Source organism: Bos grunniens, chromosome 11 (genome assembly GCF_055505025.1).
Source record: "Bos grunniens cultivar Pamir isolate PY7600 chromosome 11, Bosgru_T2T1.0, whole genome shotgun sequence".
In the NCBI taxonomy this organism is placed as follows: domain Eukaryota; kingdom Metazoa; phylum Chordata; class Mammalia; order Artiodactyla; family Bovidae; genus Bos; species Bos grunniens.
Genome location: NC_141175.1, coordinates 102940042 through 102963445, shown reverse-complemented (window position 1 = coordinate 102963445; position 23404 = coordinate 102940042). Strand labels below are relative to the sequence as shown.

Genomic DNA, 23404 nt, shown 5'->3' with positions numbered 1-23404 from the left:
TAAATGCTTGAAGAAAATCTCAAGACAGCAACGGAAACTGGAATAAAAGGAGCTTAGAGAAACAGACTGACATTGGGACTATTAGAATCTTCAGGAGGCAAGAGAGAAATTCTCTCTTGGAAGGGAACTAAAATACTTAAGTTCCAAAGAATAAATTTAAAAACTCAAAATGTTAGTAGAAATGAAAAATTTAGTTATTAGAGATGAAAACTTAAAAAACATTCACTGACAAAGTACCGGGCACAAAGACAAATGAAGACCACCCCAGAGCGCTTGGGATACAGAGCTGCTCTCCTCTCAAGGCGGTCAGAACAGGAGCCCTGAGAAGGTGATGGCAACGGAGCCTTTCTTTATCTGCTGCTGCTGCTCAGTCGCTTCAGTCGTGTCCGACTCTGTGCGACCCCACAGACGGCAGCCCACCAGGCTCCCCCGTCCCTGGGATTCTCCAGGCAAGAACACTGGAGTGGGTTGCCATTTCCTCCTCCAATGCATGAAAGTGAAAAGTGAAAGTGAAGTCGCTCAGTCGTGTCCGACCCTCAGCGACCCCATGGACTGCAGCCTACCAGGCTCCTCCGTCCATGGGATTTTCCAGGCAAGAGTACTGGAGTGGGGTGCCATCGCCTTCTCCGTTCTTTATCTGAGGAAGGACAATTGCTAAGTTATGTTTATACTTTAGGTCAGCAAACCGGTGAGTATGAGCAGAGATGGGTTTACACCCGTGAATTCTTGCTCAAGCTCTGAGCAGATCAGGGACAAAATGGATCCACACAGAAAAAGGCCATCTCACAACTCCAACTTTTCAGCAACTCTTAAAACGAACTCCGACTGGAGTAGCAGGCTGGGCTGCCCCAAGACACAGGCCTCTAAGAAAAGAGGTCAAAACCAGTAACGGACCTGTGGATGTGCTGAAACACAGTCACACTGCAAGGGAGTTTGGGGGTAAACTCAGTGGTAAATTCACAAAACAGCAAAACCGGATGCTCAGTAACTTGAAGAGAAATGCAATCAAAAGGAAAGGAAAGGTTAGCCCAGTGGACAGTACGGGGTATGTGGATACACGCGCATCCTAACAGTGGCACACTGGATGGGCCGAACCGAAACCCACCAGGTCTACCGGGGCAAACGGAACACGAGGACGGCAGCAACAGGAGGAAGCGGTAAGCCCGCTGCTACTGCAGACTCTGCTGACATTTTGGAAAACTATGGGTGTGAGTATCAAAAGGAACCACAAAAGAAGAACGGTGATCGGAACCGGGGAGAGGAGAGGGGCAAGGGGCTAGAAGCTGTTATTTGACCTTTTCAATTAATCACTTTAAAAAACACATATACAATCCAAAATAAACACATACACAAAAGAACCCCCAGAAGGAAAACTTCTTTTTCCAAAAGGGAACTGTTATGAGAAAAATTTCCCTAAGTGGTAATGAAGCCACAGATCTCAATCTCCACGTGGCTCTCTGACTTACAAAACTTGTCATTGCAGTGACAGTCTCTTAACACGTGAGGCACATGCCTGCAGGGAGTCTGAGGTCACAAAATGATCACACACTGAATTCATGCAGGCACACCAGACTCCTAACTACAACACGTCTGGGAGCTTACACTCTGTCGTCTCTTTCACATAGTCTCTATTTTATACAAACTTTCATATAAAAATCACTCTTAGTTACCACAAATCATGTAAAAACAGGCCACAGGCCGGATGTGGGCCACAGGAAGTAGTTTATCATCCCCTAAGTTACAGGAAATACAGGATCAGTATTATAATATTTCAGAAGCTCTTACCTAAAGCTTCTCTTAGGCAGTTATAATACCCCCAAAATGTAAGGCTGAAATGAATGGCTTACAATTGATCAACATATTTATAAAGTGACACTACTCTCAGTTTACAAAGTGTAATTATCATGCATTGTCATGCCTTACATAAAGGTAAAGGCCCAGTGAAGCCCCCTGGCCTGCACGTCCTACTAAGAGTCCAGAGGCGCCCATGTGCCAGCAGTTCACGTACAAACAGTCAATAGCTATCAGGTAAATGCTCGAAGCAAAGCATGTCTTACCCAAAGGTAAAGGGCATGGTGAAATGAGCACTTTACTGCCAGCGATGCAGGCAGCTTTTGAGCTGTCCTGTGTTCACTAAAGCAGAGTCTTGTCAGAGATAAACACCTGGAAACCCATGGAGGAAACGGTTCGGTCTCTGAGAGCCACTCCAGAACAGCTGGGGGCCGGTGGTGGCGCAGGGCCCAGCAGCGACCGTGGGACTCGGGGTGAGGGCTTCAGGACACTGTTCTCTGCTTACATGTGTATGTTTTTCAAAATAAAACTTTTTAAGTTAAATAGGACAAAAATGAACAAATACCAGTAACAGCAAGCAGATAAGTGCATACAAAAACGCTGAATGAATATTATTATTGAATTGCGGGGGGAAGGCGATGGCACCCAACTCCAGTCCTCTTGCCTGGTAAATCCCATGGATGGAGGAGCCTGGTAGGCTGCAGTCCATGGGGTCTCGAAGAGTCGGACATGACTGTCGGACACGACTGAGCTACTTCGCTTTCACTTTTCACTTTCATGCATTGGAGAAGGAAATGGCAACCCACTCCAGTGTTCTTGCCTGGAGAATCCCAGGGACAGGGGAGCCTGGTGGGCTGCCATCTATGGGGTCACAGAGAGTCAGACACGACTGAAGTGACTTAGCAGCAGCATAGAGTATAGTTAAAATCCCAATTTTTAATGTTGTGTTGGTAACTAGATTTTTTGGAATATCTGGATTTTTCCAAAAAGGCTTAAATGAAGGCAGATTTTCTCACTGAGCTTAGACAGACTCAGCTCCTAGGTACTCCTGAATGCACCAAAATACAGAGTTCTAAGAAACTGTAACGTATTTAAAATTGAGTAGATAGCAAGAAGAAACTACTACACTGTATTTTAATTTACCTGTCAGTCAACCAGAGCTTTACAATACAGTGTCCTGTATAGTATAAATGGCATACAAAATTAGGTATTTTCATATTGGCCTTACATATGAGGCCAGACCTTAACATCAGTCTCATATTAGTGGCCCTCACATTTAAAAAAATAGGGTTTTAAAATGCTTTCTACCAATTTCCAGAGACTACTATGATTAATCTTTTCACAAGAAAGAAATCACACCTCCCTAAATGAAATAAAGTCCTCACTGCAATCATTTTCTGAGTAACTGCACTGATGCTTCCCCACGGGACCTTCCCACCAAGCCCACAAGCACCCGCTTCCTGTCCCTGCACCGAAGCCACGGCCTGCAGACCCCAAGGATAGGACAGCCTGCCCCGTCGGACACGCCGACAGGCTGGGGCGACCTGGCCCGCAGGGCCGTTCCACGGCCGGGGGCCAAGACCTGGCTCTGCACGACACCCAGGAGCGTCAGTGTCTGCAGCTCTTTGGGCACACTTTTCCTTGTTGTTTTTCTGTCATTTTCCATTCATTACAACGACCTGTAATGAAATATCAATATCTAATGTCCTTTTTATTAGTAGGCTTACCTGGTGGTGATGTCACAAATGCCATGGCCTCCATATTTGGCGGATTCTACAGGGGCTCCCGGCTTCCGTACCATGATTTTGAGAGTCAGGCGTTTACCCTTCATGCCTACAGCTTCAAGGCGCCGCTGAATTTCTTCTGAAAGACTCAGAAGAAAAGCTTCTGCTTCTTTTGGCTACAGAAAGATAAACATAGAAAATACCCATGTTATTTTCCTTTGCGCCTAATGGTTGTTTTCAAGTATATTAACCTTCCACATTTAACATGTGATGATCTACTGCACTGTCTGCTCTAGTTAAGAACATACGTTCTGCCAGCTCTGGGAACGGCAAGGGTTTTAAGGCTTCATTTCAAGTGTCAATAGTCTATGGTCTAGCTGGGGAGACAGGACTATGTGCAAATATGAAAAACAGAAGCTAAAACCTGTGAGGAGATCAGTACCTGGGAAAACCTTATTCCATAGTTGATCTCAGCTGAAATAGATTTTCTTTCCTTTTCAGTGCGAACTGGTCTGTCGTCCAAACCTCGGCAGAACCTATAAAGCATCTGACCAGTTTTGGAACCAAATTCTTTCTGGAGTTTGGCCATGGTCATATACTGCAAGTCTCCACACGTCCTAATCCCCAAAGACATCAGCTTGGATTCCATGGAACGTCCAACTCCTAGGAAAGGGACAGTTCCTTAATTCGGCATGTAAACTATTAAAAACAACTCCGTGACATGAAATGACCGCTCACGCGCAAACATCTGTTTAAAGTACTCTCCCTGAAAGTTCTGAAGTGACACCACTGAAGCAGCTCACAGATTTAGAATTTTTTTTAGTGCCAATCATACTAGAAAGTTATTTCCAGACACTGCTTCTCAATTTGGACTCCACCTACAGGTGAGCCAGAACTTCTCAAATGGGTATTAGTCAGTTAGTTTTCCAAAAAGAGTGATTTTTATTTATTACTGAGTAATCAAGTTTTCTATCTTAGTCACAAAATCAACTAAGTCACACACTGGCTTAAGCTGGTCTACAGCATGACTACATTCTAGGAGGCCCGGCAATGTGAGGGATTCTGTCATGGTTTTGGCAATCACACTTCTCAGTGGCTTCAGCCACGTTTTCTTTGAACGGGAACTAGAACCAGAAGTCATGACAGGCGCGTGCCCACATGCTCTCATACCAAACAAGGTGGCACAAGTGACGTGGGATGATGCTTCTTGAGCCAAGTGGCAGCGAGCGGAGGACAGGCAGAAGTCTTGTACAAACGAGGCCTATCTCCCTAGAAAGGCAGTGAGTTTCCTGCAGCCAGGCCGGCACCCAGCAGTCCCCTCGTCACCATCTGCAAGGTGAAGCCTCATCCAAAGGGTGCTGAACGCTTATGAACATGGTCTCCACATGACAAGATCCGTAAGTCCCTCAGCAGTTCAGACTGAGGTTCTGGTCTCCTGCAGGGTCCTGGCCCACCCTCCACTACTTCTGTCTCCAGTTCTCTGAGTGGCCTTGTCCGTCCAGGTTCTGCAAGGGGAACCTCTTATAGCCATTATGTGGACACATGGTTAGGAGGGAGGTGGACCACCTTATAAAAGGTACACAGCCACGGAAGGGGGCGAGGGACACGTGTGACTCAAGACAACCTGCCCCCTGATGACGTCAGGTGAGAGGCGCTCAGGGCGCTGCACTGCCCGTGTGCCACCTTAAAGCTCAAGTCAGAACGGAGACCAAGTGCGAACTTGGGACACTGTGCACAGAAAGACCAGAGTTTTCCTGAAACCTAACCGAATGTAAGGGGAGGTTGCCATTCCCTTCTCCAGGAGATCTTCCCGACCCAGGGACTGAACCCTCGCCTCCTGCACCGCAAGCAGGGTCTTTACTGATGAGCCACCGGGGAAGCCCTAAAGAGAGAATGATCAGGCAGTAGCAGCCGGTGTGCACACGTGTGCTGAGCTGCTGCGGTCGTGCTGCCCACCAGGCTCCTCTGTCCATGAGATTCTCCAGGCAAGAACACTGGAGTTGCCATGCCCTCCTCCAGCGGATCTTCCTGACCCAGGGACTGAAGCTGCGTCTCCCATGTCTCCTGCATTGGCAGGTGGGTTCTTTACGAGTGCCACCTGGGAAATTGCTAATTTTTAACAAGATAAATAGCTGCTTCTTTGTAAGAATTCTCAGAAACTTTTACTGCCTAGTCTCCTGTACATATGTGAAACCCGTTTCCAAAGGAACAGCTCGTATTTTAGATGAGTTACCAGCTCAGGGCAGGGATAACAACTGAAAATGCTGACATTTTACATACTAAAAAGCTCTAAAGCCTGTCCAATAATAAATTTGAGGACTTTTATAAAAGTCAGTAGTGTTACATGTAAAAATCTCATGGACAATTCCGGGTGGCCACAGCTGGCTACAAGCCGCTTCTGAAGCAGAGAGGGGCAGCATGAGAAGGTGGTTTGGGGGAGGAAGTGCATCCTGGCTGCCCCGCTTCCCCGCATCTCAGCTGTCTCTGGAAATTCAAGGCTGTGCCGAAGGATTCAGCCAGGACACATAACCGCACACTTGCCCTTCAAAACGTCAAGTCCTTCCGACCATGAAGCAAACGAAGGTGAAAGGTAAACTCTATTTCTGTTTTAAAAAAAACCCAAACCCAACAAATAAACCTTACAAAAATGATGCAGTATGAAGACGGTGCTATGGATGGAACTGCATCCAGAATCTCAAGATTCCTGTGCTGAAATCATAATTCCCAGCATCTCAGAACATGACTAATTGGAGAAAGGTCCTTCATAAAGGAAATTACACTAACAACAGGTCATATACGCGGGCCCTAATCCAGCATCCCTGGTATCCCTATAAGAAGAGATCAGGACACAGACGCACAAAGAGAGAACACCATGTTGAGAAGACAGCCACCTACAAGCCAACAGGAGAGACCTCAGAAGAAACCCAACCTGTTGACAATTCAATTGTGGACTTCTAGTCTCCAAGATCTTGAGGGAATAAATATCTGTTGTTTAAGTCATGCAATCTGTGGTGTTTTCTTATGGCTGTTTTAGCAAACTAATAGAACCAGTATCATAATCGAACTCAGATTCCACATGCACTTAAAATACACTGGTTCCTTCTTATATAAAACTGCAATAAGATGTGTTAATGTTGTATTTCACGTTTCTGGTACTAACACATTCTTCAGTTCAGTCGCTCAGCTGTGTCCGACTCTTCGCGACCCCATGAATTGCAACACGCCAGGCCTCCCTGCCTATCACCAACTCCTGGAGCTTACTCAAACTCATGTCAATCAAGTCAGTGATGCCATCCAACCCTCTCATCCTCTATCGTCCCCCTCTCTTCCCACCTTCCATCTTTCCCAGCATCAGGGTCTTTTCTAGTGAGTCAGTTCTTCCCTTCAGGTGGCCAAAGTATCAGAGTTTCAGCTTCAGCATCAGTCCTTCCAATGAATATTCAGGACTGACTTCCTTTAGGATGGACTGGTTGGATCTCCTTGCAGTTCAAGGGACTCTCAAGAGTCTTCTCCAACACGACAGTTCAAAAGCATCAATTCTTTGGCACTCTGCTTTCTTTATAATGCAACTCTCAAATCCATACATGACTACTGGAAAAACCATAGCTTTGACTACATGGACCTCTTTTGGCAAAGGAATGTCTATGTTTTTTAATACGCTGTCTAGATTGATCATAGCTTTTCTTCCATGGAGCGATTCTTTTTTAATTTCATGGTTGCACTCACCACCTGCAGTGATTTTGGGGTCCAAAAAAACAAAGTCTCTCACTGTTTCCCTATTTATTTGCCGTGAAGAGATTGGACCAGATGCCATGATATCAGTTTTCTGAATGTTGAGTTTTAAGCCAACTTTTTCACTCCCCTCTTTCACTTTCATCAAGAAGCTCTTCAGTTCTTCTTCACTTTCTGCCATTAAGGGTGGTATCATCTGCAAATCTGAGGTTATTGCTATTTCTCCTAGCAATCTTGATTCCAGCTTGTGCTTCATTTAGCCTGGCATTTCTCATGATGTACTCTGCATATAAGTTAAATAAGCAGGGTGACAATATGCAGCCTTTACGTACTCCTTTCCTGATTTGGAACCAGTCTGTTGTTCCATGTCCAGTTCTAACTGTTGCTTCTTGACCTGCATACAGATTTCCCAGGAGGTAGGTCAGGTGGTCTGGTATTCCCATCTCTTTCAGAATTTTCCAGTTTGTTGTGATCCACACAGTCAAAGGCTTTGGCATAGTCAATAAAGCAGAAATAGATGTTTTTCCGGAACTCTCTTGCTTTTTCCATGATCCAGTGTGATGTTGGCAATTTGCTCTCTGGTTCCTCTGCCTTTTCTAAAACCAGCTTGAACATCTGGAAGCTCACAGTTTACGAACTGTTGAAGCCTGGCTTGGAGAATTTTGAGCATCACTTTACTAGCGGGTGAGATGAGTGCAATTGTGCAGTAATTTGAGCATTCCCTGACAATGCCTTTCCTCGGGATTGGAATGAAAACTGACCTTTTCCAGTCCTGAGGCCACTGCTGAGTTTTCCAAATTTGCTGGCATATTGAGTGCAGCACTTTCACAACATCATCTTTTAGGATTTGAAATAGCTCAACCAGAATTCCATCACCTCCGCTAGCTTTGTTCGTAGTGATGCTTCGAAGGCCCACTTGACTTCGTGTTCCAGGATGTCTGGCTCTAGGTGAGTGATCACACCATTGTGATTATCTGAGTCATGAAGATCTTTTTTGTACAGTTCTTCTGTGTATTCTTGCCACCTCTTCCTAATATCTTCTGCTTCTGTTAGGTCCATACCATTTCTGTCCTTTATTGAGCCCATCTTTGCATGAAATGTTCCCTTGCTATCTCTGATTTTCTCGAAAAGATCCCTAGTCTTTCCCATTCTGTTGTTTTCCTCTATTTCTTTGCTTCAGGCTTTCTTATCTCTTCTTGCTATTTGGAACTCTGCATTCAGTTGCTTGTATCCTTCATTTTCTCCCTTGCTTTTCGCTTCTCTTCTTTTCACAGCTGTTTGTAAGGCCTCCCCAGACAGCCATTTTGGCTGTAGTCATTTCTTTTCCCTGGGGATGGTCTTGATCCCTGCCTCCTGCACATGTCACGGACCTCTGTCCATAGTTCTTCAGGCACTCCATCAGATCTAATCCCTTGACTCTAATGTCTCTTCCACTGTATAATTGTAAGGGATTTGATTTAGGTCATACAAAAATGGTCTGGTGGTTGTCCCTACTTTCTTCAATTTAAGTCTGAATTTGGCAATAAGGAGTTCATGATCTGACCCACAGTCAGCTCCTGGTCTTGTTTTTGTTGACTGTACAGAGCTTCTCCATCTTTGGCTGCAAAGAATATAATCAATCTGATTTCAGTATTGACCATCTGGTGATGTTCATGTGTAGAGTCTTCTCTTGTGTTGTTGGGAAGAGTGTGTTTGCTATGACCACTGAGTTCTCTTGGCAAAACTCTATTTGCCTTTGCCCTGCTTCGTTTTATATACTCCAAGGCCAAATTTGCCTGTTACTCTAGGTATTTCTTGACTTCTTACTTTTGCATTCCAGTTCCCTATAATGAAAAGGACGTCTTTTTTGGGTGTTAGTTCTATAAAGTCTGGTAGGTCTTCACAGAACAGTTCAACTTCAGCTTCTTCAGCACTACTGGTTGGGGCATAGACTTGGATTACTGTGATATTGAATGGTTTGCCTTGGAAACAAACAGAAATCATTCTGTTGTTTTTGAGATCGCACGCAAGTACTGCATTTTGGACTCTTCTGTTGACTATGATGGCTACTTCGTTTCTTCTAAGAGATTCTTGCCCATAGTAGTAGATATAACGGTCATCTGAGTTAAATTCACCCATTCCAGTCCATTTTAGTTCGCTGATTCCTAAATGTTGATGTTCACTCCTGTCATCTCCTGTTTGACCACTTCCAATTTGCCTTGATTCATGGACCTGACGTTCCAGGTTCCTATGCAACGATGCTCTTGACAGCACCGGACTTCACTCCCATCACCAGTCACACCCACAACAGGGTGTCGTTTTTGCTTTGGCTCCGTCTCTTCATTCTTTCTGGAGTTATTTCTCCACTGGTCTCCAGTAGCATATTGAGCACCTACTGACCTGGGGAGTGCATCTTTCAGTGTCCTACTTTTTGCCTTGTTGTACTGTTTATGGGGTTCTCGAGGCAAGAATACTGAAGTGGTTTGCCATTCCCTCCTCCGGTGGACCATGTTTTGTCAGACCTCTCCACCATGACCCGCCCGTCTTGGGTGGCCCCACAGGGCATGGCTTATAGTTTCATTAAGCACATTCTTAGATTTATTTACTAGGGAGTCAAGTGGCTTTAAAACTAACCCATCATAAAATGGTATTTGGGTCCTTTAATAACTTTGGCCTATAACAGATACTTCTTAGGCTTAAGAACATGGATTCAAAAATACCACTGAACCTTTTAACAAACTTTCCCTAAAAATATACTGTCTTGAATGTTCCCACCACAAATACACAGGAGTTTTGTGAAGCTAACACAAGCTGCTTTACAAAAAGTGGACAGGATTATCTGAAATGGTATCATGGATTACTATAAGCTTCAGAGAAATTTCTTTTTAAAATTTATTTTTTAATTGAAGGATAATTGCTTTACAGAAAGAACTTTCTTAGAAAGAGGTATCACCATAGAAAGCATGTCTAAATATTTAATAAAAGTGAAGTGAATTCCCTACACACAAAATTTACACCTGTTCAAGGGCCTCAAAGGGCAACGATTTTCCCTTTATAGCTGGTTACACTTGATGATTTTTCCGTAGAGAAGAGCTCTGCACGCTCGGGCAGCCAGGCACAGAAGAGCACAGTAACTAGCCGTGCCGCCCAGTGGGGAGGAAGGTGTGCCCTTCTAGACATTTCACTCCTGAGTTAACAGAACTTAATACTTCGTTTTAGGTTTTCTTCTTCCTGATATGCTTCAAATATTTTCTACTTTTAAAACTACTTGCTTACTAAACTCAGAAACATATTGCTAGCTTGGCAGGACAATTTTGTAAACAGGGGAATCAACTGTCAAAACTTTATCTTGGGCCTATATGTACACTAACTATTTCAGTTCTGATTTATTTAAAGGATCAAAAGTCAGTTTCATCATATTCTCTTAAATATGACTTCTTAGAATTCCTTGACCTTGGTACTTTAGAAATACTTAAATACTTGAAATAAAACACACGAGAGGCAAAACTACTATATTAAGGTTCTGATAAATCAACTGAAGGGGTATTTACTGTGGTGTTGTGAATTTTGTTTACCATGGCACACAATAAAGATTAAAAAAATTTAAATCAAAACTAATACAATTATGTAAAGTTTAAAAATAAAATAAAATTAGAAAAAAAAAATTTAAATCATGTTTTGGAAAAGAGAGATACATTATACGTCTATACAAAGCACCGATGAATATTTACAACAAATAAAAGTTAAAAAGAGATGCTCTATATTTACCTGGTAGGTTAGTAACTAGCTGACCTCTGATAAAATCATCTACTTCTTCTGGTTTTAAGTGGTATTGGCCATCTGGTTTTGCTTTTCTAGTTGCCATTCTAGCCAGTAGAATATTAGAACCTATAAAAAAATTTTTTTAAAAAAAAAGAAAAGTCATTTAAGAAATAGTCACAATTATTTTCAAAATTTCCTAACAAAGACATCTACAGATAGGTTATCTACCAGATTTCTGAAAAGAATGAAAATAATCTGCCACTGTGCTGAGTTGCTAAGTCATGTCTGACTCTTTTGCAACCCTATGGACGGTAGCCCTCCAGGCTCCTCTATCCGTAGGATTTTCCAGGCAAGAATAGTGGAGTGGGTTGCCATTTCCTTCTCCAGGAATATCTTCCCAACCCAGGGATCAAAGCCACATATCCTGTACATGTCTCCTGCATTCCAGGTGGATACTTTACCACGGATCCATCAGGGAAGCTCCAATATTTAAAATATTTACTTGTCTGTGCCGGGTCTTAGATGTAGCGTGGGGGTCTTTAGTTGTAGCACATGGGATAGTTTCCTGACCAGGGACAGAACCCCGGCCCTCTGCATTGGGAGCACAGGGTCTTAGCCCCTAGACCACCGGGAAGTGGTCATTTTAAGCACAATACAAAAACTGGCAGAATTCTGTTAGGTATTACAGATTATAACCACCATGGTTCCTGGACAGAGGCTTCCTTTTGTTCCCAAATGTGTGACGTTTCAGCATCTCCCACCCAGGTAAAGGAGCAGAGAAAACAATCCTGATCAAAGACTAGAGGTCCACAGGCAGGCAATCATCAGCAATCAGCTCATTTTACCAAACAATCTTTGTGTTTCTGGCCACACCGTGCAGCTTGCAGGATCTTAGTTCCCCAACCAGGGACTGAACTGGGCCCACGGCAGTGAACGTTCAGAGCGCTAACCACTGGACAGCCAGGGAAGTCCCTCATTTTACCAACCAGTGGATCCACACTAGGGAGAAATAAGGCCAAAGCAATGCCACTGGACTGCGGGGAGCCCCCAAAACCAGATGTCTCACTATATGATCAGAATGTGGGCGCAGAACTGCAGGTATGAGTGTCTTAGAAAAGAAGGCAGACAGACAGGGAGGTCCAAGGTGTGTCAGTGGACACAGATATTAACGCGGAGCAGGGAAGGCTACCGGGGCCAGAGAAGGCGTCGGGCAGCTGAGAAACATCTCAGTGTGGGGTCAGATGAACTTCCGTGTAAATAACAAAATCTCCACAAACTACAGAAGGCTTCTATAAAGGACATGTCTTAGTTTTATGGGAAACTCATTTAAAAACAATGTGTTTTCCTAGGGTAAATGTAAAAATATTTAAGAAGAGGAAAAGTCACAAAGGCACACCCAAATGATAAAAGTGGTGAGCTGTGAAGAAAAAGAGGGCTGAGAAGTAGACACGTCATTTGGGACTTTTGTCTTAATTATGTGCTTGAACTTAAAAGAACATATTCGTACCATCCCACTTGTACATTTAAAATAAATACAATTAAAAACGAAAACTAACCCTGTGCCTAATGACAGCGGACTCCAGGAGGCAAGCCCTAAACGAATGCTGACGGGGTCTGCAGGCCACACCCAGGAGCCCAAGCACAGGCCTGCTGGGGACGGATGCTGCTGCGGAGGGATGCTGTTAACCTGCTTTGCATTGGGTGGGCCAAAAAGTCTCTTCAGGTTTTCCTGTTACATCTTACGGAAAAACCCAAACAAACTTTCTGGCCAACCAGTATTGTCTGGGGCTCATGATGTTCTGACTTCTTAAAAGCCCCGCCTGACAGGGAGCACCTGCCTTCCCAGGGCTGGTTCACTCCTGAAGACGGCAAGCAGCTTCCGGTTCCTGGGAGCCCGCCTCACACACCCCGCCAGAAGCCCAACCTCCTAGCCACACTCACACACACCGCAGCAGAGGAGCTGAGAAGCCCGTTCCCTCCCACTTTAGCCTCCAGATCTAGACCTGGTGCTCTCTCAGGTCACCCTGCGAGGACCACACAAGCAATCAAGATCTTCAGTTAGCAGAGGCACCGTGTGTGCTCAGAGAGGAGGAGGCACGCAGGGAGGCCGAGGGCGACACGGGGGACTCCAGAGCACACCGTGGGAGAACCCAGGAGAAGCACAGATGACGGGGCGGGCACATGGCAACACTGCTGACTTCTGCAGACAGTGAAGACAGGGTTGGCTGAGGGCCCCAGGGAGCGTCAGAGAGGAATGGAGTTCCTGCAAGACTCAGCAACACGGAACTCCAAACCCAGCCCCACTGCACGGCTATAAACAGAGCCTCTGTTCACATGAGAACAATAACAGTGTTGACAAATACTGAATTCTGTTCTCCCCATTTTTGAGGGAAAAGAAATATTCCAACTTGTGTACTCTAAAGATGTTATTAACCACTTACTAACACTTCCAACAGTTTGATCTCAGGCTTCGCCTATGAGCCACACTAAGTACCGTCTCAGAAGTGGAGGCCTAAACAGGAAAGTGATAAAAACAAAACCTAAAAACTAAAGTTAACTGGGGCCCAGTGCTCCTAGAGCGAGGCTCCGACCACAACGAGCAGTGCGAGAGGCGCCAGCTACTGACCGATCCCCACAGAGGCAGCACATTTGGTCTGGTCCTTAATTTCCATGCGGACAGCATTCGCAAACTCGTCAGGCGTGAGTCTGGTCTCGGCGAGGATCTCGGTGATGTCTACCAGGGCTTCATCACAGCTGACGGCTTCGATGTCGTGTGTGTAGCTGCCAACACAGAGCAGAGGCGCCAAGGCGCAGCCATGCTTAACACATGCCCGGCCACACAGGCTTCCCACGGCCGCCTTCTCCAGCATTCCCTTATGAGACTTAAGATGCTGAAAGTGTTAGCATTTTAACTGAACTGGCTCAAGTCACTTAACCTCTAACTGCAAAGTTCATCAGTATTTTTTTCCATATTAACTACCAAAAATACAACAGAAATGATCATTTCAATTCCTCTACACTGAGAACACCTCCATAAACCTTTGAATATATGGAAAGTATTGAGTCAATTAGAACTGTCACAACATTTAATTTTAAACATATTCAAACATGTTTTACCAGAATCCCTGAGGAAGAGAAAAACCACACAAATCAAGCAATTGATTGTCTCCTGAACACAAATGCCCAGGATAGAGCAGGATATGATGGCCAGTCAGCCACGTGCCCGTCTAGAAGGACACCACTGACATTCTCTTCAGATGGAAACACTGCGGGCTTTGGTTTTGGTTGTTGCTGTTTTTGGTCAGGATCTACGTACACAGAGCACTGTTTCGGTTCATCAGAGGAAAGGAAAAGGAAGAGAAAAGCTGTTGTGTGGCTCTGATGTTCATTAAATACGTGGACCACAGGCCAGCAGAGGCCTCAGGACGAGAAACAGATCTTCAATAATCCACCTGGTGAAGTATCAGGGGGCCAGCCCTCACCTCTCACCACAACTCACTGCAGGTTGTGAATCAGACTAATTACTATCCACAATCATTTAAGAGATGAGTGGTCTGTCTTGGATTAACTCCAGGGAGCAATCTGTCAGAGCAGAGGGTGTCCTGAAACGAAAGCTGCCCTGAGGAGGGATGTCCAAAGGGCGCAGGAGAATAATGGAATCTTTGGCTCAAAGAACAGCCACGTGGCCACTGAAAACGTCTCCACCAACCCAAACCACACGACAGTGTGCGCGACGTCCCCACCCTGCGGTTCAGCCTGCGGGCCGCTCCGGCTCCGTAACCACAGGCGGCAGCACCAGCTCAGACCTGCCTGCAGTCCTTGTGGGCCGCTGCGCCTGACCACAGCTCTGGGGGGGACCCAACAAGCACAGGCTCCACCTGCTAACAGGACGGCCAGCCCCGTGTTTGGGGTCTTAGGACAGCTGCGTGAGAACTGGCTACCCCCAGCCCTAAGTCCACACACCGATGGCAGAGAGCTTCCCTGGCCCTCTGAGGTTCGCGCTCCGTTAAAGGCAGCCCCCCAAAGGCGGGGTCCCTCTCCTGCAGGACTGGCGGCATCGACAGTTGTCTGCACATGGTAGATGCTCCATAAACAGGAGAGGGAACAGTGACGAGAGGCGAGCCATCTCCCTCAGAACACCAGCACAGCCCAAGGGCTGACCGGTGTCCACCCACACCTCGCCGGCGGCTGTGCCCGCTGCCCTTGACAGAGCTCAGCGGCTGGGACAATGACCTTACCTGGCCTTTTAGAGAGAAAATATGCTAACTTTAGAGCATATGGGGCCTGCCATATACTTATTTAAAAGTTTGAGTTTTGAATTAACATTAAATATATGTATACTGTAAATATTCAAAAAACAAAATCTCCTTCTCTCAAGCCATCTAATCACCTATCTGGAGACTACGGCCGACCCTTGAACAACAGTGGTATGAACCTTGAGGGGTGGCTCATACGTGGGTTTTTCAGTAGTGAATACAAAGAGCGCTACGTGATCATCAGCACGGAGACGCCACGGGTACAGACAGCTGGCTGTGGGCCACACACGATTCTGCGCCTTGTGGAGGACAGCACCCACTGCCCCCAGGTCGTTCAAGGGCCAGCTGTATCACCAAACATTTTTATAAAAGCTAACATTTGGCACACCTAATGATTTCAGAGGACAAACGGTTTGAAAGAGTCTCTACTTGTGAATCTATAGTTTTTGTTTTTTTTTTTAATTTTATTTTTAAACTTTACATAATTGTATTAGTTTTGCCAAATATCAAAATGAATCCATCACAGGTATACATGTGCTCCCCATCCTGAACCCTCCTCCCTCCTCCCTCCCCATACCATCCCTCTGGGTCGTCCCAGTGCACTAGCCCCAAGCATCCAGTATCGTGCATTGAACCTGGACTGGCATCTCGTTTCATACATGATATTTTACATGTTTTAATTTTCAACAAAACTATAACTCATATTTAATAAAAGAGAATAACCAGGTTAAAAACTCCCATCTTTCATCTGTCTGGTTCCATGAAGGGAAAACTGGAACCACTGAGTAAGAATCATGTGGACAGAAGATCAGACCCCCAGCAGCACCGGCGAGTAGCTCAGGTCCAGCCCCACAGAAGTGTCCCGAGGCCTGAGCCTCGCCCTGGAGGTACTTACGGAAGGAGGGGGCCGGGTGCCGGGGGCGGAGGAGGGGGTTTCCAACAGGCCTGAGCCTCGCCCTGGAGGTGCTTACGGAAGGAGGGGGCCGGGTGCCAGGGGGCGGAGGGGTGGGTTTCCAACAGGCTGAGGCAGCTGGGGGTCCCCCCTCAGTATCAGGTACGAGCAGTCAAGGGACGGGAGACTGAGTATGGTGCACATACCTGGCCAGCGTCTCGTACATCGTTTGTGCAACCTCTTTATACGCGTGGAAATCATAAGGGACCGCCTGGAGATTGGGACAGAGCTGTTTGGCGTACCCGAAATACATTCCATTCCTAATGCCAACTTGTCTAGAGAGACAACAGAATACAGGGGAGGTTAGACCTGCAATGTTTAAAAGCCAAATCAAGTGTCAAATATTGCTATCTCCCCAAGCCATCGACACACGAGTGTCATTTAACTCCCCTCTCAGGAGAGGTAAAAACCAGGCAGTGAGAAAGCTTACAGGTTTGTTTCCCCACAAAGGAGAATCCCACAACTGTCAGATAAGTGTAAGTGACGCAACAGACACGCCCAATATGTTATTCAAAGACATCTCCCGGGCCTCGTACCTCTGACCCCTCTGCAGATGCCAGAGCATCCCCTGCCAGCAACATCACAACCACCCCAGAGCAGGACCATGCTGTGGAGGTCTGCTGACCCAAACGAGGGCCTGGCTCAGCCACAGTTCATCCCCCAAAGACAGAGAACCACACAGAACAGTGAGCGCTGCGCAAGAGACAGACAGGGTGTACTCATCCTGTCACCACCCAGCTCCCCCGCGACCGACTCCAAGCGCCTGCGTGAGTTCCACGGTGGCCGAGACGCCAACAGCGGTGGCCACGGCGGGACGTCACTCTGGCAGGAGCCAGGGCTCCACAACTTTGAGGGACCTGATTGAAAACGGTACATCTCAAATCTCCTACATGTCTCTGTGCCCCACATCGCCTTTGTTATTTAGAGCATTCAGCACAAAACTGTAATTATGGGATTACGCACAATGAGTAAAATTCCATGTTACTACTCTGCAATGAATCAAGAAGAAAATCTTCCAGTAAAAACACAAGCAGACAACAATAAGCAGTGTTTCCCAAGATTACATACTTCTAGATAAATGCATCACATGGTTACTTCACGTTTGCACTCAGTAAACATGTACTCACTCAGTACTCAGTACTTAGTACGGAGGTGTCCCTGTTTTTAAGAAACACGGACTTCAATATAGAGAGGCCTGCGGCTCCCTGACCATCCCAGACCACCACTGAGCACCAAGGAGGAAAAGAATCCTCCACGCTACTGAGATGAAATGGTACACTTTTTTAATGTATATAAAACAGTAATGGATGATCAGACTGCAAAGCCCAGAGTAGATGAGAAACATCTAACAGGAGGGAAAAATGACAGGAAAGGAAGAGATGACTAACAAATCACAGTAAAGAAAACAATGCTCTCACTCGTTTAACAAAAATCAATGTCTCAGGCGCCATTGTGAAGTGGTGGGCAGAAGACAGGGAACAAAGCGGACCCCATGGCATCCACCAGGATGACCCGCACAGGCCGGGGGGACGGGCTCGAGCCCACGGGCCTTACTGTGAGGCAGGGGGTGCGTGCATCATGGTTTACAAAGCTATGTAGAAGCACACAAATAGTTTAAAACATGATATGCAGGTTCAACATGTAAAAGCTAAACTTATAAATTAAAGGAATGTGTTACATAATTCCTATAAGTACTATATTCTTATATTTACAGTACTTTCATTTTCAAATTTTTCACCTACACAAAAAATTTCACAGGCATATTACTTAGAAAAATATAATACATCAACTTACGTACTCAGGCGTACCGATATCCCAGAAAGAAGTGCTTGGGGATCACTAGACACTGTAAGGAAGTTACGAACAAAAAAGGAAACACCTAAGAGGCCTGCCACGACTCAGGGAAGTAAAACAATCCTAGTCGGTGGTTGGGAAAGGAGGCTCGCGACATATAAAACAAATGAGCAGGACTTCCCTGACGATCCAGTGGCGAGGATTCAGCACTCTAACTGCCGAGGGCCCGGGTTCAACCCCTGGTTGGGGAACTAAGATCCCACAAGCCATGCAGCATGGTCAAAAAATAATAACAAACAGGTAAAGACAATTACAAAACAGTCTGTGGTGACTTCACTACAATGACGTCTGTGCCCGTCAAAGTGACACGGCAAGCAGGGTCAGCCTCCAGGACCGCACAGGTGCTCGCGGCCAGGCCCACAGGGAGAGCGGCGCACGCCTTCCTCTCTGAGCTGCGGGCTCACACAAGCGTCCTTGGTGCTACAGTTGCTATTGCTAAGTCACTTCAGTCGTGTCCGACTCTGTGCGACCCCATAGACGGCAGCCCACCAGGCTTCCCCGTCCCTGGGAGTCTCCAGGCAAGAACACTGGAGTGGGTTGCCATTTCCTTCTCCAATGCGTGAAAGTGAAAAGTGAAAGTGAAGTCGCTCAGTCGTGTCCGACCCTCAGCGACCCCATGGACTGCAGCCCACCAGGCTCCTCCGCCCATGGGATTTTCCAGGCAAGAGTACTGGAGTGGGGTGCCGTTGCCTTCTCCGGTGCTGCAGTAGACAACGTTAAAACCCCAACCATCAAATCACTGTCACTGCCAATTCAACATTCTGAAGGACAGCCACATCACAGATTCAGGATCGTAAAGGGTGAAAACGGAGGTTTAGAAATTATTTGCTCCTTAAAATCGATAATTGTAGGATATTTGTATGTCACTATCTATCCATCCACATATCTGCCTTCTAACTTAGTTGTGGATAAAGCTATTACTAGTTCTCTATGGTGGTTTAGTCACTTAGTCGTGTCCAACTCTTGAGACCCCATGGACTACAGCCTGCCAGGTTCTCTATGGTAAATGTCAGTAAAGATAACAGGCATGCAAATCCTGACTTGTGGAATTAGACTCTACCTTCCTGTGGCTTCTACGGTCATGCTCCATACTTAGCTGACCCCATTATTACAAAGTCCACGTCTACTGAAAACTCTCCAGGCCCTAAAACTGGGATGACCGTCCCTATAACCTAGTCTCCAGTCCAAGCCCAGAAACGTTTCTCTGATGCAACTCCGAATATATTAAAAAAAAAAAAATCTCACTGAAGGAAAATATAACTGTTAGATAGCCTTTAAAAAATAGGGTATCCAAGAGACCCTCATTAGGAGCACCCTAGAAAATGAAAAATTATAATCAAAGGACACAAACCCAATCGTTGGAGGTTTCATGTTTTTCTTTCCCCCCAACTTACACTCAAATTCGTTTTCACCACTTTCTGCATCTCCTTAAAAGAAACATTTGCCATCTAAGTGACACTTAAATGGCTTGCTGCACAGCATTTGGCCCTCGTATATCATCACTCCAATTATTCTCAACATATTCAGCTTGACGATCGCCACCTGTGGTACAATGCAAATGCCCTATCCAAACACCAACAGAGGCCTGGAGTCCAAACCTCAGGAGCTGGCAACACTCCGAACTCTGGGGCGACCTTGGCAGTCGTTCCCCAACCAGCATCCAGCAGGGAACGCAGGGCACGGGGCAAGACCCTACAGAGGCAGCACAGGAAGGCGGCTTCCACGTCACCAACAGCCAAGCCCAAAGACTGGGCAAGCATCCCTCACAGCTTCGAGATGCAGAACACGACGCCCGGTCACCAGGAGCATGCCGTCTGTCACCACCCCGAAACTCAGCAGGGGGAGGAGACTAGCCCACTGCACACGGCACAGAATCAGCTCCAAACTTCCTGCACTAATGAAAACACAGTAATCCACAGTGCATTCAGATCTAATTATCTTTTTCATTAAAGAAAGTTTTAATTCCTTGGCGACATTATCAATGAACAATGAAGAAGATTAAAACATAACTCTGTCACTGAGAAAAGCAAAGTCAGTCTGGGAGTAAAAGCTTGACATGTCATAAAGGATTTGAATATAATCCTTTTTTCTTAAATATCCTTTTAATAAAATAACTGGCAAGATTTTAAGCAAACTATTCTGGTTAGAAGATGATGTGTCAAGATCCTTTTTTGATCAGATGAGACTTGCTTGAGTAACTCCAACTTTAAATCAAGAAAACTGTTATATATATCAAGTTGTTGTTGTATACGGTTAATGTTACATGTCAATTATATCTCATTGTTTAAAAAGTATGAATGACAAAACCATTAAGACACTACCAAACAAAAAAAGGACTAAAACCGTATCCGATGTGACTTCAGCCTGCTTCTGTAATCAGTGAATGCTTCCACACTTGCCAATGACGTGGAGACAAAAGCTTTGTTGCTGCTGTTCAGTCGCTCAGTCGTGTCTGCCTGGTCATGACCCCGTGAACTGCGACTCACAGGCTTCCCTGTCCCTCAGCATCTCCTGAGTTTGCCCAAGTCTGTGCCCACTGGATCAGTGACGCCATCCAGCCACCTCACCCACTGCCACCCTTTTCCTGTCTTCAGCCCTTCTTTCCCAGCCTGAGGGTCTTTTCCAATGATTCACCTGTTCCCATCAGGTGGCCAAAGCACGGGAGCTTCAGCGTCACCATCAGTCTTTCCAAAGAGTATTTTGGATTGATTTCCTTTAAGATTGACTAGTTTCTCTCTGTGCAGTCAAGGGACTCTCAAGAGTCTTCTCCAACACCACAGTTGGAAAGCATCGATTCTTTGGCACTCTGCCTTCTTTATCGTCTAGCTCTCACATCCATACACATCTAGTGGAAAGACCACAGCCTTAACTATGCGAGCCTTTGTCAGCAAAGTGATGTCTTTGCTTTTTAACACACAGTCTAAATGCTTGCTGTGTTATAAAGTGTCTGTGTTCAGTTAACAAGGAAGAAAAAAATAATGAATGCTCTTTTAATTAATCACTTAATCATTAATCATTACTCCATTTTTACAACCTGAATAATCGATTTCTAAAAACATTTTTCTAAACTATGAGGAACATGTGACATGTATCTGTTTCCTCTGGAACTGACACAGCTGGCTGTAATCAGGGTTCATGCTGGCAGGCCGGCAGCACCGCAGCTTGTAAGTGAGCAGACGACCAGGCGTGCCAGGGCGGAACTGCTGAGCTGTGACCTAACAGGCAATCAAGTTTTAACATAACTTAAAAAAATACTGAGTACCAGGTTTAAATAACAAGGGATTTTTCCTGGCAGAAAGAAATAACGATCAGAGCAGATGACCCTAAGGCCCTCTTCCACCCAAAAATATCTAATTCTTTAATCTTATGCTTCGAAAGACGACGACTGAAAAATGACAATGTCCAGCTTCTTTTGGTTTTCATCACAGAACCTACTGCTTCAGCAGGTCACTGAAGTATTTATTTAAAGTTACCAAGCATTTGTGAAGGCAAAAAAAAAAAAGGAAATGGAAGGGATTAAGGTTAGAAAGACTTCTTTCCATACTTGTTACATTTAAGTCACAGGCTTGACTAACCCATCTAAATCCACTTCAAAAGATTATATAAGAAATGAAGTAAATTAATTATTCATTAAGCATTACAACATCTTTAATGCCTACATACCTGGCTTCATAACTACAAGATGCGATTTCAGCCTTTGACAAAACAGAATCAATTCCATTTATCTGTGCGGAATCTTGACCCTCCCACGTTGATGGATCTGGTATTTCTGCTTCAAAAATAAAATTGAATGATTTTATGTTAAAAACTGATTTTCCTTAACTTTCATTCAAGAAGTTTGTTTACCATTCATTTCATATACAAACGTTCAAGTTTATTTGGAATAAACTGACATTTACCCCCTAATTATTTAACAAAAGAAAATCTAAAACTCTAAAATAGCTTACTTCCAGTATATCCTTTACCAGCAATCAAGAACTTATCACAATACATACAGTTCTATCTTAATAACAGTTTGAAGAGACATATACCAAAGGATAAATATAAACCATCCCTTTAGGTCTCTGGAGATGCACAAGAATAATGAACCCCTTCCTACAGCTGCAAAAGGATGACACAGCTCTCCCAACTTCCAGCTTCACACAAGAACACCAAAGCACACAGTCTAGACAGAGCATACGAGCTGAGCTATGGTTTCTGATACAGCACGTCCTGTGATATGACCAGCGAGTGAGAAATGGATTAAAACACAACTTCAGTTACGTCTCTTGGGACACCACCGAGTTCCCAAAAAGAATATGCTCTAAAAAAAATCTATTCTCATAGTTGTACTATTCTGAACGAAAAATATCATGAGTCAGTAAAATAAGACAGAGTGCTTGGGCTGATTCTAGACAAACACTGAGAGCACAGAGTTAATAGCACATCACTAACAAGCTCAGGATCTCGTTTCTATTTATTTCAGAGACATAACATTCCATGAAAAACCAGCCAAGTGAAAAGCACTGCCAGGCAAACAAAGGTTTACAAACAACTCCTCCTGGTCTGACTTCAGTGACCCTCAACACATTTCACCCGACTACACAACACAGACAAGTCTGGGTTCCAGCACCCACACACATGAAGCATAAATGCAAATCAAAGTATGAGGACTGGCATATTCATGGGGTCAAATTCCACCTGCATCCAAAATCAGCATAGCATACAATCTGAGCCATGATTTCTGAAACAGCATGACTCCAAAATCACTGCAGATGGTGACTGCAGCCATGAAATTAAAAGACGCTTACTCTTTGGAAGGAAAGTTATGACCAACCTAGATAGCGTATTGAAAAGCAGAGACACTACCTTGCCAACAAAGTAATGTCCGTCTAGTCAAGGCTGTGGTTTTTCCTGTGGTCACGTATGGATGTGAAAGTTGGACTGTGAAGAAGGCTGAGTGCCAAAGAATTGATGCTTTTGAACTGTGGTGTTGGAGAAGACTCCTGAGAGTCCCTTGGACTGCAAGGAGATCCAACCAGTCCATCCTAAAGGAGATCAGCCCTGGGTGTTCATTGGAAGGAATGATGCTGAAGCTGAAACTCCAGTACTTTGGCCACCTCAGCAAAGAGTTGACTCACTGGAAAAGACTCTGATGTTGGGAGGGATTGGGGGCAGGAGGAGAAGGGGACGACAGAGGATGAGATGGCTGGATGGCATCACTGACTCGATGGACGTGAGTTTGAGTGAACTCCGGGAGTTGGTGATGGACAGGGAGGCCTGGCGTGCTGCGATTCATGGGGTCACAAAGAGTCGGACATGACTGAGAGACTGAACTGAACTGAACTGAAGTGAACATATGCTATGCTGCTGCT

General features: G+C 45.2%; 1 protein-coding gene across 11 annotated transcripts in view; it reads right to left on the bottom strand.

Moving 5' to 3' along the window:
- Nucleotides 1-23404, bottom strand: part of REV1 (REV1 DNA directed polymerase) — an 83761-nt gene that overhangs the window by 7639 nt on the left and 52718 nt on the right. For 4 of the 11 annotated variants that reach the window (XR_015137383.1, XM_086327962.1, XM_086327961.1 and 1 more), the window contains 6 exons: nucleotides 21714-21822; nucleotides 16343-16471; nucleotides 13615-13769; nucleotides 10995-11114; nucleotides 3958-4178; nucleotides 3519-3691 (listed from right to left, as the gene is read on the bottom strand). Coding sequence is in view for 6 of the 11 variants with exons in the window: in XM_086327962.1 (XP_086184088.1) it covers nucleotides 3519-3691; nucleotides 3958-4178; nucleotides 10995-11114; nucleotides 13615-13769; nucleotides 16343-16471; nucleotides 21714-21822 (907 nt within the window). In the remaining 5 variants the exon portion in view is untranslated. The remainder of the gene's footprint in view (nucleotides 1-3518; nucleotides 3692-3957; nucleotides 4179-10994; nucleotides 11115-13614; nucleotides 13770-16342; nucleotides 16472-21713; nucleotides 21823-23404) is intronic. The other 7 variants (XR_015137384.1, XM_086327964.1, XM_086327963.1 and 4 more) reach the window with 3 other exon arrangements.